Below are 15,782 nucleotides of genomic sequence, written 5' to 3'. Positions count from 1 at the left end.
AAAATTGATGTGGCACTGTTGCACTTAATTTTTGTCATATAATATTTGGTTGAAGTTAAAGTTCAGAATTTTTAGAACACTTTAAGTAGCTTCAGTGTTTACTGACTCATTATTATATGAATGTCATTCACTTTCTACTTCAGAATTTTTATTTCATTTTGTAATTAAAAATTCTCACGGGTTATCCAAGGAGCCCAAGGTTGTTCATTTTGGCTTTACATTTGAGGAGTTATGACAGATTGAATTAGAATTAAAAACCCATAATATTCAATTCACAAGACCAAACAAATTCTCGCATTTAAAAACCTGAAACAATCAACCATTTCATCAACTATCAAAAAAGTTTTGTGGAAGTTTCAATCTGTTGTCCATTCCCCTATTTCTAGTAACTTGCAATAAAGGGTTTGTCAACAACAATTGCAGCCCATCAACAACGTAATTCAGCAACAGACGTCTCATGAGACTTATTATCTTTTTTTCTAGGGAGGTTTGGGAGCTGGACCCTCCTGAGGTGGTGAACTCAGTCCTGCAGTACGCTGCCTGGGGAGTACAAGGCCAACAACTGGTGAGAACACACAGAGAAGCATTTCTCAGCCCTTCCTCACACTGCTGGCTTTACCTCTATTGTATTTTGGAGTTAGTGAACATTAACTCATTGGTATATGTTCTGTTTTATAGATTCAGCTGTTTGTGGCTTGAACCTGCTGGAGCTTACAGTAATTAAGTTATTATAAAAGCATGTTTGTTTCAAGGATCCATAACATTTACGGCAATGAAAACTTGTTGATTGATATTTGATTGCAATTATTAACCCAATAATGAGAACACACTGAATGAGTTTTAAACAATATAAGGTACCTGTTATGGTTCTTTTGTTATGGAGGTAAATTGATACGGACAGAAAATGATGAGTTTCCCTACACTTTAGATTTTAGTCTTTAACTCCAGTCCAACAGGCTTCATATGACATCCAACAAACAGCCAATCAAGAAATTTTACCAAAAAAATAAAACACTGTTTCGAAGGATCTGTGATTGTGCAGCCCAAAAAAAGACAAATTTATCTTCAGCTTCAGGTCTGCAGACAACATTGTGTGAACAGATGTACAATGGTTCACAACACATTTTTAACATGCTTGGAGCTGCGTGTCTGTGTGTGTTTCTACACAAAAAATACTCATAAAAGTCTGTCTTGTTGCTGGTGTTTGTAAGTCAGACTTCCCCGCTCTGCTCATAATGTGCTCAGGTCTACATTTTTGAAGGGACCCTAATTAAATGCAAATTTTCTCCCATTGTACCTTTTTTTTATGTATCTGCACCAGACAGATGGGGAGGCTTTTTTGTGTTGTTGACAGCTAAAAGCCTTAAAAAGCAAAAGCAGAGCTGTTGTGTCCATTTTTGCAAAATTTGGCGTGGAATATTTGAGCTTAAATCAAACAGGACTCCATTAGGAAGTCATTATGATGATAAGGAAGTGAGAGCTACACAGATGTGGAGGTTTTTCAAGCTCTCGAGAAGCAGCGTCATTACCCACAGGAGAATCTTTTGGAAACAATGACGTACGTGTGTTTCGCTGTAACAGGCTCAAAGCCAGCCTCGTAGCAATTCTTTGGGAATTTGTGTATTAGGAAGATGCCTGAGAGTTATGAGTGGAATATGAATCAGGGGGTTTCCATTCATCACCATAGAGTCTTAGGAAATGCATTGGACACACAGTGACACTAAATACCAAGACCTTTCACAGTTTATGAAGTTATAATTAAGCCCAAATGAGCTGCTTGGATTAATCTGTGAATTTCAAGTCTGATTCTAAATGTTGAATGTTAATGCCACTGCCAGTATAATTCCAATAATAACTTCACATCTTGTTTCCTTAAGCAATATTGCATGAGAGGGTGTGCTTTAATTTTAGTGATGCTTACTGACCGCATCACTGTCAAGCTAATAATGATGTTAAAGCACACCCTCGAGTGTAATATTACGATTGTACAACAAGTTACCAACTACATAAAATGTGTCATCAAAATATATTCACGCATCAGTAGAAACGAATGTAATGTATGCAACGTTTACTACTCCAGGAAGTAGGCCGACCCTTAGCAACGACCCTAGCAACAGAGACCATTTCTAGCCCATTTTATTCCTTTCTAGAGATAGTTTTTTTAAGCTAAATAATGACAGCACATAGAAACACTAAACTGCTTAGCTCGCTCAGTCTTGTTGTAAGTACAAAAAAAAAGATATTGATGGACTCATGTTATGGACTCAAGATTTTAGCATGGTATCATGAATTAAAACCAAAACCGGTCAAGCCAGCAGCCGCAAAGATTTTAAGTGCGCGACTAACACCATGAATGTTCGGTGCTTGGAGCAGCAAAAAAGGACCAAAAGAAACCCGATTTCACCAAATGGGTCACAATTAATAGACCTATTACAAATATAAAACAAAATCATATTGCATTTGATGTGAAATTCAAATCTATTTATATATTGCCATTGAGAAGGTGGAGTGATATTTCTAGTGATGAGCAGGGTGTGCTGTTATGCTGATTCGAACACCTTCCAAATGTTCAGTTGACCAATCAGATCGCTGTGTTGGAACTACTTGTTGGATAATTGTACTTGTGTATCAGTAAAATACATACTGTCCTGATTCAGTGTACTATGGGAAGGAATGTATGTTGCAGGCCGTAATCTATTATCTTCTTAAACCACCTGCATTGACAGTAACCTGCAGTTACAGCTTTCACAAAGGCTCTTCAGTTTATATATGTGGAGTGTTTCGAATAAGGGTACAATTACAGGGAGCACATTAAAGGATAAGGTTGGCATAGTTAATGTAATGCGCTGGGCACAGACATATTTTTGGTTTCAGTCCATCTCTGAGGTTTCTTATAATAAAAAACACAGAATAACCCTTTTGCTCAAGGTAAAAGCTGTCAGAAATGATCCTACCTGAATGTCCACACTAATTCAAAAATGATTATTTTTGTTTTGATGGATATTTTTATCAAACCTGCAGCAAGAAAAACCTTAAATGGCTGATTATCTTCATTGCAGTTCATGGTAATAATAATCCATCACATTTTGGAGGGCTTCCGCCTTGCAGATGGTGTATTTGAAGTGCTGTTAAATTATCATTCCTCTGAACCTTTCAGCACATGCACAGTCTGCCTTCTGGACTGATGTTAACTTGATTTCTTCCAGCCAGACAGCAGAAGGCTCTGCTGACTGTGAGGTTATGTCAGTACATGGAGAGGCCCTGTGCTAATTATTTTTTTTTGTGAGATCACATCAGGCCACAAAAACGGCTGGCTCGAGTTTGTGCTTCAGTCTGAGACGGACTTTGGTCTGTTTAGAGTTTGACTTGCTGCTGTTTGTTGGACAAGTTGGATTTGTACTTTGACAAAAGCGTCAGATAGGTTCAGTATTGTTTTTTTGTTTCCTGCTGTGGAATTTAACTTTTCACTTCTCCTATTCTTCAATGCAACAGACAATACAGTACAGTCCAGCACAGTATTCCCCACTTCCTCTGTTTCGAGACCCACGCAAAGATCTCACGAAGTTGCATAGTAAATGTACGTAGCCGTTTTTGTACGATGGGTACTCCTGCTAATACGAAGCTTCTGTATTGTTCCAGGCAAATACAGTATATTTAAACGTATAAATAGACATACATGAAATAGACACTCCTTATTACTCCAGAACTTGCCTTCATTTATTCATTCATTTTCTGCGAACTATCAGGAGCTTGGTTTCAGTGGCAGCCCGCTAAGCTAGGTAGTCCAGCGTTTCCTTTACCCGGCAACATTTTCCAGCTTTTCCTGACCAGGTTTTGTAGCTCCTCCACTGGAGTCCTTCTGAACCAATCAGAACCACCGAAACAGGCTCGTATCAACACAAAGGAGCAGCTGCTCTACTTGAAGCTCCTTCTGGATGTCTGAGCTCCTTATACCACGTCTCTAAGCAGAAAACTCATTTTACCCACTTGAATTTGCAATCTTAAACAATCTTAATGGAACAACCTTTTTGATGCTGCATCACCTCTCCTGGATCACAGCAAAAAAAAAAAAAAAAAAAAAAGGTTCCCCCAATTGTCAGACCTGGGAGGGGATGCTTGAGCAGTGTATTTAGTATCGTAATTGTTAATCCAGTTGATGTGTGCTCCAGCCCAAAAGAATCGTGCATCAGTTTTCCTCTCTTGCAGCATTTCTCTGTTTCTTACCACGTAACATTTGAATTGTGTGTGCTTTGTCTCTGCAGATCTACATATTTGAAAATAACATCTACTACCAATCTGATGTCAAGAGCAACTCCCTAAGGCTGACATCATCGGGGAAGGAAGGGGTCATCTTCAATGGGATTGCTGACTGGCTCTATGAAGGTACATATCAACTCCTTTGCCAACTTTTTCACTCAATCTGAGGCCAAAAGTAGCAAAAGAATGTAGTTTCTACCTTTTCATAGTATGCTGAAGAATAATGCATCTAACTGAAAAAAAAAAAGCCTGATAATGACTTGTTGATAAACTGCTCTGCCACGGTGGGTTTTAAATAATGCGAAGGTGCATTTGATAATATCTACGCTACTTTGATTTCAAAGCGTTGACACGCTGTCTCATTAAACGGAAAATGCCGGTGTTTACAAGCATTACTGAATAAAAGACAGTTATTAAATATTCATAATGTTTGTTCTAGTACAGATATTTCCCCACTGGGTGTGAGGAGTCATTTTATGTGCTTTAAGCAAAAACACACTGCATACTCTCAGCCACTCTGGCCCGTCTCACAGGGGAAAAGAAGATTATGTAAATCTTCTTTAAATCTAAAAAAGGCAAGCAGCTTCACAGCTCTGTTGGTATGACATATTTTTTTTCCACTTTTGTTCCTCATTATATTTGTGAAGTATAATATTGCAGCAATCAGTGAAGGTTAACCTCAAATTACAACCTAATTTAATACCTTGTGTTGTTGCAGCAGCTCTTTGGCTTCCCCTGTGTTTAGTTGTGTGTCGGTATTCGGAGAGTGTGTTTGTGTGTACATAAGACTGCATTTTCCTGGTGAAAGGATAATCAGAATATATTTAAACTTGTATTATCACAAATATTAAATAAATGATGAACTACTAGCTATATTATAGGGGACTCTGGGATTTCACGATAATAAGTAATTACTATTCAACCCATTTCTTTGTCTTGTAATATCATCACATTTGAACTGAATTTAGTTTTGTGTTCGTTGTACACAGCTGACGTAAACTATGATGTAAAGCTGCTAATAACAACAATTAAATATTTTCAACTTTGGCGTCCTCTCTTGGTGAAGGCAAAAATATAAAAAATACACACATCTGTAAATATGCTGTGTTATTTTGACTTATAAGATGGTAGAATTCTCGCTTTTTGAATCCTAAAATCTACAGATTGATTTCGATAAATATATGGTGTCTCCTTCCAAACAGAGGAGATCCTTCTGACCCACGTGGCTCACTGGTGGTCCCCTGATGGAGAGAGGTTGGCCTTCCTGGTTCTCAACGACACTCTGGTGCCCAACATGGCTTTACCTCGCTTCACCGGCATGACATATCCGAGGGGAAAGCAGTACCCCTACCCCAAGGTGACCACTATTTCGAAGATATTCATGACCTCGTTTATTTATTTGGAGTTTGGGTTCTTTCACAGAGACACACTTAAAACATGATCCCCCCCCATGGAGGACGGGAAATTTAGGAGAGACACTTCACTGAAGCAACTATAAACCACAAACGTAAAGAACAGGCATTTACATTAGGTCGTTGCTTTCATTCATTCATTTGAACGCTGTTCTGCATGTAGACAAATACTAGAAGAACCCTTCCCTCAATATACCTGTAGTGCTCTCCTTGTGCATCATCCGATGTCATTGTGACAAACGCAGGAAATCAGAGTGCTGCAGAATGAGGTGGTATGACAACAAGAATTAGCATACAAAATCCCGAATTAACTTCTGGAAATAACTCAACATAATAGAGCACCGATTTCTCAGGGAAGGGTTGTTGTTGTCCTCGTCTGTATGCAGAACAATGTTCAGCTGAATCAATAAAAGCAATGACTGAATGCAAATGGCTGTTATTTATGTTTGCGATTTACAGTTCCATCAGTGAAGTGTTTCTCTATTGCTTCACGTCTAATCAGCGTTCTTTTGCATGTCTGCTGACAAACCTGCTAACAGTCTGTGCATAACAACACGTGCATAACTGTCAAGCTGTATGTGCATTTAAAGGTCTGCTCTGACTTAATTATTCATTCCAAATCACTTAATTTTGCTGCACTTTATAAGTCACAGTTGTAATTTTTGTTGCATGAAACCTTTTTTCTGCAGCAGTGATGTGAGGCCTCTGTCTAAACTCTGACCGGTTGTTTGGTTCTGCACGCAGGCTGGCCAACCCAACCCGGCGGTGAAGCTGTACGTGGTGAATCTTTACGGGCCGACGCACACGCTGGAGCTTATGCCTCCAGAGACACTCAAGTTGCGGTGAGCGGAGCCGCACTTCCTCCGTCAAACTTTTGCATCAGCTGCTGTGCCGCTCGCAGGGATACTTTTTGACATTTCAAACTATAGATGATTATTTTTCCTCACTAGACACTTGAATCTTGCACACTGCGGCTTGTTGTGCATTGCACTGCAGCTGCTGGAGCTTTAACCTTTACTTTCAGTTAGAATAGCTAACAAAAGGAATGAACAACTAACCTCCTTATGTTTCTGGTGGGGGTTTATTGCTATTTCAGCATCCCTGTGTGCCAGAACAATCTTATAGAAGCTCATGAATCTAAAAAAAATCTGCATGTCGTGTACCACCAATAAAATGACTTTATGGAAGAGAAACAACAGAGAAACAGCAGCTTGACATTGATGTAATTTGGTAATTTGGACTCAGGAAGCTGAAATATTACCAACCGCAAACAACTCAGACTTTCATATTCAATGACGTTATTTCTTATTTTAAAGGCTAAGGGCCTGATTTATTTAAGGTTTGCTTGTGTAACTGTGTGTAACGTGTGTGAATTTCTCGCTAATAATCTCCCATTTAGCTTTCCTTCTTAGTCTATTTATATTTATTTGCTTCTTTGCCTCAAAATGTACTTATTGGCCTCCTCCGCTTCTACCTCTAATTTAATGGGATAAAATTTCCCTTTCTTTTTGTGGTCGTTATGTTTTCCATCTAAACTGTACATGGCTGGAATCACTTTAAAACCTTCATTTAAATCGAAAGATTTGCACCTGACATTAATGACGCAAATTACTTTTGGTAAATCACCAGCAAAACACGTGCAATATAATTGTGCAAACTTTTGGAATAAACATGCAATTTGATAACCTTTTTTTTTGAAATCTTAGTAAATCATTATTCCCGTCCACAGTATGTAATTTTCACATTGTACACCTACTTCAATAGTCTTGAACGTTTTACTTTACACAAATGTACAGAATATGTTATGGTATAGTTAGTCTGAGTCTTGAAGTCCATTATTACAGACAACTATAGGTCTTAACATTACCTCTGTAACTGTGGTTTTTTTTTTTTTTCATAGGGAACATTATGTGACCATGGTGAAGTGGATCAGCAAGACCAGGACATCCGTCAGGTGGCTGAACCGGGCCCAGAACATCTCCATCCTGACTGTGTGTGACACAACCACCGGAGCCTGCGTCACGGTCTGTTTGTGTGTGTGTGTGTGTGTGTGTGTGTGTGTGTGTGTGTGTGTGTGTGTGTGTGTGTGTGTGTGTGTGTGTGTGTGTGTGTGTGTGTGTGTGTGTGTGTGTGTGAGTGAGAGAGAGACAATGAGAGACAGTTAGGCGTGGGTGTGTTCTTGAGTAGAAAAGCAGACTGAAAATTTCAAAGCATCTCTTCTCACTTTAATGTATCACCAAAATATGAGAATTGATTGTTGACAATGTTCCTTGACTGTGCAAGGCAACAGCACACTTCACATTCATTGTAGGAACACAAAGTTGTGTTTGTGAATGTTTTAGTGAAGTGCTTTATGCAAAGTTTATATTTGATCAAGCCTGGCTTCAGTTCTTGAGTTATTAAATCTTGTCTGATCGCCAAGGTAACACTTGTGTGAAGTGTTTGTCCTCTGCACTTCTTTCATTTAACTTGAGAACTTTTCATTTTCAATGATTTTCTTCTCCGTATCCACTAATTAATCGCTATCTTTTTTGTTGCTGTGAGTTGAAGAGGATCGAAGTAACATGGCAACGTGGCTATCTTTTATTCATGTTAAACAGAGAGTACAAGTACCTTGATTATTTATGTGAAACACTCATTAACCTCTCCAGTAGTTACACAAGCACAGCACAGGCACATGACCTAAACTCTGCTCGATTTTTTTTTGATTTGCTCGAAATTCTAGACCCGATCTAAATAGTTTTCATTGTATATTTTGTTTGAGGTAGATTAGTACGGAGCCCCTAAAGGGTCACGGGGGACGATTTTTTTTCAGGACTACTTTTGCCTTCCCCACGCAATACTTTTCTTCTTCCATTCGCTCTGAGCCACATGTCTGTGTGCATCCAGCTGCTCTGGTCTTCATGAACAGAATTGTGTTGTTCCATGTCACTTGTAACACTCTGATATTACCGGGATTAGAGATGATGTGACAAGTTCATGTATTTAGTGCTCATTCACGTTAAAAGGCCGATCCCCAACAGTATTCAGCTTCTTGTTGTGAGCAGAGCTGCAGCTGCTCTGTCTGCTGTGGGTGAAGCTGGGTTATAATGGTTATTGTTTGGACTTTAACTGCTGCTGTGGTTCAGGCTGTCGTGTTAAAGGTTAAGGCCTGCTGAGCCTGGTTACAGTTGCTATGCTATGATTGGACAATTGATGTTTGTGGGCAGGCTTTAGCCAATAGTAAATTGCGTGCCATCAAGAAAGTGACTGAACAGCACAGCAGAGAAAAATCAAGGACAACTTCAGAGTTCTTGTGACTTGCTGGCATAAGCATGTCCCTAACTTGCCAGCCGGTTAGCCGTTGGCTCGCTAGCCATACTCGTTCACCATGTAGCCCTTTGAACAGTCCTGACGTGCTCAAAATATGTATTTTTATGATTATATGCAAATGACCTTGACTGTGCCTGTTTCTGCAGTCCTTCACTGTTGTGTCTGTTAAACCAGGGGTGTGATGAAGGGCTGAGCCACAGTAGGGAAGCCACAGATAGCCAGGGGAGAATACATGTTGAGCAATTCATGTGGGGACATCAACCAAAGTGCTCTAGTGCTACCAAGGCTGCCTTGTTGATTTTAATACAATTTACCTTGTTTTATTGGTAGTTTAATGTTAGTGACTGATCAGAATGAAGTAGGCTTTTTCCGGTTTGGGTGGACATGAAGTGGTGCAGCCTTTTAAAGTGGGCAGAACAGAAGTTTGAAAACCACTAATCATTTGAGATGACGAAAACTTTGCTGAAATCGCAGCACATCTGCTGGAGTAAAATCCTCTCCATATTCTCTCCATATTTGGACGGCGCAGAGCAGTGTGAACCCGGCAGTTGAACTGTGGGACTCAACAGGCCACTCTCCAGTTCTGTGGTTGCTGATTTGGTGTGATTTGCACGAACAAACATGACGCCCGGCCAAGAGGCAGCTTAGCTCCGGCCTGGACACGGCGCCCAAAATCCCCCTGCCAAAACTCTGGCTCCTGTTTCTGCATGTTGGTTTGAAATGATGGCTCAGACCGGGAATGGTGTCCCCAGTGGGGTGTTAAAGTAAACAGCAAAATAAGGGCCCCATTATGGGACCACCAAATGTGATTGGAAAATTTGCCACTGAAGGGCTATTCCAAAATAAGTTTTACATAATATGAGACACATACCACCTTTTAAAATGTTTTGGTGACATAAAAGAAAAGTCATTTGAGGGGGAAAGAATGTGATTACACTGCATTTACTATTGCTCTGTTGTTTTTGAGACAGGTGGATACCTCTGTCACTGTTGTGTAGGATATTTACTGAAAATAAATGTTCTACCGACACTTCTTCATCATTTTCAAATGGTCTTTACCCCACTTAATAATAAAACAATAAAAGGGTACACAGCTGGTTCAAAACATTTATTTGGAGCAAAAAGAAACCACAATTAAAAACGACACATTTAAATGTGTGGGGTTTAAATGTCCCAAATGTTAGACTCTATTAGTCGGCTGCACAGCTACCTGCTGAGTGGATTAATGATGGTCCAGAATCAGCATGGATAGATCTGGAGTCATTTAACACAGGTGATATACTACCAAGTCCTTTACTTTGCCCCAGACTTAAGGTGGAACAGAGGACTTGTGGACAGTGTGAAAGTCTGGCAAACAATAAGAAACTTCGAGGGTGGTTCTGAAACACTGTCTTCTCTGGCTTCCGTACAAGGTATCATTGGATGTAACATCTAGTGAGATTTTAACTCTGGGATATTTGCTTGATAAAGGTGTGATTCTCCCAGTTGAAATGATCCAACTGAATTATGGTCTTCCCAAAAATCACTTCTGCAGATATTCATAAATTCAAAGCTTTACTCAGAAACAGTTATCTCTTTGATCTTCAGACTCTTGTGCAGATCAGTTTTGGGTCAGAAGCGCGCTGAAGTTAACCATTGTGAGTAACATGAGAATATTTATGACACATTTTGAACTATGACTTCAATCTCATAATAGATGAAGCAACAGGGGTAGAAATGTGGCAAATAGTGAAGGAAATCTACAACAGAACCAGAGCCCAATTACAACCCAGTTTAGACACAAGATGAATCCAAGTTTGACGGAAATGTTCTCAAAATTTCCAGTGAAGCTGATAAATTATCATCAAAAAAGGTTGTTTAATAGTAATATCTGGAAAAATATATTGATACTAAACTACCTAAAATTGTAGTATGTAGGATGAAACAATAAATGAGCTATTACTAATGGCATCTAACAGGTGATTTTTTTTTTTTAAAGACTTTCATCCTTCCTTAAATATGTGGGTAAAAGACTTACAAATATTGTTTATATTGAGGGAATGATAGATTACAGTATGTAAAATTGGCAAAGTGCAATTTTTCGGTTTTCATTTTTATCCTTTGTTCTTTGAATTTTCATACAAATTCTAAATCTATTTACTTGATTAATGCAATTATATTTTTTCTTCCTTTTTTCCTCTCCTGATGTTTAGTTGTTGCATCATTGTCAACTCTAATGGATTGACCCTTTTCTGATCCTTTCATTTGCATGCATAGATTCTAAAACATTTTCCATGACCTGACTATGTGTTTATTGTGTGCAATTTACTCTCTGTATTAGGCGTATTATATATGACATGTATATTTGAGTCAGAGGTTTAGTTCTTGAACAAAATTGAAGTATAAAACAGCACAGAGTTGAGAGGATTTTGATGATGTGGGTTTGACATTTTTCTCTGACATGTTTTTCAGAGACATGAAGAAAGCTCTGAGCTCTGGCTTTCCAAGCAGGTAAAGTTCTTTCCATTCTACGTGTCGCAGTTTAAAAAAAAAAAAAAAAAGCTCCAGTGCTATAATTTCACTCGATGTTATGTCTGCCTCGATACCTTTCCAATTATGCAACATAAAGGACAACTTCTTTCTTATCTTTCGGTTATTGCTGAATCTAGATAGAAGGCACTTTTCATCCCAGAAATCCTACAAATGATGACGCAAACACAGGCTGAGCAGCAGCAACACGGACTCTCGAGTCTTCTTCTATTCAGCGGCCTTTCCTGCTGCTTGGCCTGTGACCTCATCATCTCATGTTTAAGTGCACTGCATGTAAATTCAGGGATTGTTCCTGTAGCCTTATACGCCCGGAGCACAGAGGCGATAACTGCCATCGCGTCAAATTTCAGGTGGTTAGTCTGATAACCAGCTAACTAAGCTAGCAAACAGCTAATACCACTAACAAAGATACAAAAAAAAAAAAAAAAAGCTAAAAAACAGCGACTTTCACTGAAAAAAACAGTTAAACTCAAGTTAACAAACACTTTTTAACTCTGTACATGGTGTACAACCCCACAAATGTCGAAGAAAACCCACCTGGTAGCCCTTCTGATTCGACACGCCTTCTTCGGTCGTGGACAGTGACTGTTTGCCCCTCTTGAAACATGAATACCATTTCAAACACCTCGCCCGGCTCGTTGCTTCATTGTTAGAAGCTTTCCAAAACATTTCAAGGGTCTTTGTTCCTGATTTCTCAAGCTTAGCACAACTTTTGATGTGCGATCTCGACTAAAGTCGATGGTGAAATTGCAAACTCGCACGTCCCATATAGGTGCTGGTGTTGATCCTTACTCGCATTGTCGTGCAGCATTGCATTAGTGCACAAAAGAACATTTTGGTCACAACTAGTATGATAAGCTGAAATTGTATGAGGCAGCCAATTAAATCACTGTTTCCATTTGAAAATGTGCAGCGTTATTTATGATGTTTTCACTGTAAGATGAACCTGATAAGCACCACAAAGCATGATTAGCAATGGAGAACTCACTTACTTATCATCAGCCTTTTTGCATGTATTGTAATGTTAGGAGAGCCATACAATTTAAATCATAGGAAAACACATAAAAGCCAGCAAGGCCAAAACACCAAATCCTCCTTGATTTGGTGAAATAATTATATGAACTGATATTTCTCTACTTTCAGAATTAAACCATTTCCCTTTGGCTCCATTTATTTATTTATTTATTCCAAAGGAGAGAGCGTAGTCTGCTCTCAGATTTAGCGTTTTTCCATTTACTCAGAGAATTGGGAAGCACGGACGGAGACAGAAGAGAGAGAAGGAATTTGATCCTATAACCCTGCAGCCGTACATTTCTGACTGTAGCGGTGGGTAACTTAACCAGTTGACAGTCTTGGCATGAAAAGCTGCTTGTCTTTGTTAAGGTGGTAATATGAGATATGCTCATTTACTGACTGTGAGAAGGTGTCAAAACAGATTGAGATTTTCTGCGAAAATATTTTTTTTCGTGTAAAATCATCATGACATGTCAGATCTGTTGCACTTTTTTTTTGGAAAAGCTCAAGGCTCATTCTGGCTAAAATCTCAGGCATAAATAATTTGTGGTACTGAGATCATTTGCAACACTTTAAACTTGTCAAATGTCAAAAGCTTTAATTTAAATAATGAGATTTTCTAAGATATATTATATTGCTTTGTCAGAGATTTTGAAATATGCATTACTTTAATTTGTTTAGTTGGCCAACATTAGCAGAAGGATTTTTTTTTTCCATTTGTTACTTGAGTATATGTAACAGAAACATGATTTAAAAAAAAAAACTAAAGTAAAAATCCATTGATCTTGTTAAGTATCCACGAGGATGATCTTGATGAACACATCTCAGTTCTGCAGTTACTCATAGTCATCAATCAGATTCCAGTGTAAAGATATTTTTTCATGATACGTATACATACACCACCTTCCCACCTAGTGCACTTATGGTTTTGAGTCAACCCATTTCACATAGGATACTATTATTAATCTTTGCTAATATGTACCAACATTTCCTGTTTTCTTCAAAATACATATTATTCCATAAATTAGACCTATTTAACTTGGTTGCTTTACTTGCAAAAAATTACAAAGGAAAAAGGTATGCTTGGAAATGCTAATATGTTAGTGCAAGGACCTTACTCCATTTTGAGGGAAGGAGCTCAAGAAAAATATTTGCACCTAGTAGAATCAAATTTCCATTTTTCTGCAGACACACGGGTACATTTTTTGCCCCCAATCCACATTTTGAAAATGAATCGGATGCCCTTGAACCCAGTCTCAGATTGGCATCACTGTGACATCATCTGGGTTATTTTCTTGTATTGTAGAAAGTTCCTGCAGAGCCACAGCAGACATTTGCTTTTAGGGGTTAGGTGTACTTGCTGTAAAAATACATTCAACCTCTGACTCAGAGTTTTTGACAGAGGTAAATGGATCTTTTTCTCTCTGGAGCCAACTTTTGCATTTTCTTTCCTGGAAAAGTGTTCACACACTCAATCAGCAATTTCAACAGGATTTGCTCCTTTCAGGCTAAAACAAGTGTTTTGACTGTGGAGGCCATTTGCAAAGGGTTTTAATCCACATGTGTATACCATTAGCTGCCGATGTAATGTAATCCTCTTGAAACAGGATACTTCAGCATGCTTCACTGTCCCGTGTTTACATCCAGAAATAAATAGGTCTAAGTTTTGCTTGACCTGGCTAAGATATGCTAAGGAACTGATGCACGTTTGCTCTCTACAGAACCAAGAACCGGTGTTCTCCAAAGACGGCAACAGATTTTTCCTGACTGTTCCCGTCAAACAAGGAGGACGTGGAGAGTTTCATCACATCGCCATGTTCACTACACAGGTGAATGCCGAATTTATAGGCAGCTTTACAAAGTACAAATCCACAGTTTTCACAAACAAGTAATCAGGCTGCAGCCTTTATTATAACAGGATGGATGTTGTGTCGTTGCCACGGTGATAGAGGCTCTTATTTGTGGTGCTATTGTTGAACCGTTGATTAAAGCGTAGGCACAATCAAGACATTTCCAACGGCACTGATGTTTAAACTTTAACATCCAAATTCCTCTCAAGTTGCATCTTGGCTTTCAGCCATGTTAGCAGAAATAAAAAGGGTCATTTAAAGGCAGCAGTTTTTGAGCTGTGTATAATGTCTCTGCTGTTTTTTTCTTCCTCCTTCTCCCTTACTGATATTGTATTCAAATCATGGGCAGACTTTCCCCAAAACAAAAAAATTCATGAATTCATGCAGTATTATTTCTCGGAGAAATAAATCTTTGGCTGAGCCTGTTTCGTGACTAATGGATTTGTCAGATCTGGTAAATGTTTCTAGACCTAAAAAAAAAGCAACCATTAATAATATTCAAATGATAAAACTATACATACAAATAGTGTCCAAAACAACAAATATGATATTATTTACGTGTTTTCTGACCTGCCACCTCTGTGGGGTTTATTCAGGAGGGTTTAGAGTTGATTCGACTGCCCTGCAGTCTTTCATACTTTTCATACGCACTTTGGGCTCCAGGCTCGTATGAAAGGTGCTATAAAAAATTTAGTCTAGTCGAGTTGAGTCAGGTCGGGTTGAGTTGAGCCAAGTGGCATCATCTTGAAATCTGTTACACCTCAAATTGTGTTTCTTTTTTTTTAACAATAGCGCTGCACTCCCTACTTTAGTTGAGGTTTGGGATTAGGTTGACTGTCTCAGATGTACCTGATGAAGCAAATAGGTTTTGATTTCAGTCAATCCAGCTGTCACAGGACATACTGTATAACAGCTTGTGTTGTGTTGGGTTGTGTCATGGTTGCACGGTGTCTACACAAGTATACTAGCAGAGCAGCAGCAACAGCTGTAGTCCTCCTCTGTCAGTGTCTAAACAGGATACGTTCATGTGCAATACTGAGTCTAGGTTATCTAGGTTTTGGTGGCATTCAGTAGAAAATAAACAATCCCTGTTTTTACTTTCATAAAAGAGAAAAAAAGAAACTACATTTTAGGTGTAGGTTCACTCATGTGTAGCACAGGTGTTTTGACAGCTGGACTGATTGAAATTCAAAGCAAATCTGTTCATCAAATGATTGAAAAACACTGAGAAGCCTCACATGGAGATGTGTTGATGATGTGAGGTTGGGGGCAGATTAGAATCATGGGAAAATGTTTTTGGCACATCGGCACCAGGAGGAGGAACCTCCTGTCAGTAATGATGCAATGATCATAGATTTCTCGTCTGTGTTGATTTTTAATATGATTGTTCGCTGCATATTTTCTTTGT

General features: G+C 38.8%; 1 protein-coding gene across 2 annotated transcripts in view; it reads left to right on the top strand.

The window, feature by feature from the left end:
- LOC138201445 (inactive dipeptidyl peptidase 10-like) overlaps positions 1 to 15,782 on the top strand; it is a 202,584-nt gene that overhangs the window by 173,372 nt on the left and 13,430 nt on the right. For both annotated transcript variants that reach the window (XM_069154957.1, XM_069154959.1), the window contains exons 7-13: positions 484 to 565; positions 4,263 to 4,383; positions 5,460 to 5,614; positions 6,414 to 6,511; positions 7,570 to 7,693; positions 11,433 to 11,471; positions 14,246 to 14,353. In XM_069154957.1, the coding sequence (XP_069011058.1) occupies positions 484 to 565; positions 4,263 to 4,383; positions 5,460 to 5,614; positions 6,414 to 6,511; positions 7,570 to 7,693; positions 11,433 to 11,471; positions 14,246 to 14,353 (727 nt within the window). The remainder of the gene's footprint in view (positions 1 to 483; positions 566 to 4,262; positions 4,384 to 5,459; positions 5,615 to 6,413; positions 6,512 to 7,569; positions 7,694 to 11,432; positions 11,472 to 14,245; positions 14,354 to 15,782) is intronic.

The sequence above is a fragment of the Embiotoca jacksoni genome, unplaced genomic scaffold, assembly GCF_022577435.1.
Source record: "Embiotoca jacksoni isolate LCO1_2020_lvr unplaced genomic scaffold, fEmbJac1.0.p SCAF_2, whole genome shotgun sequence".
Lineage (NCBI taxonomy): Eukaryota > Metazoa > Chordata > Actinopteri > Embiotocidae > Embiotoca > Embiotoca jacksoni.
The sequence above is the reverse complement of the archived record's forward strand: the minus strand, read 5'-3'. Positions and strand labels throughout refer to the sequence as shown.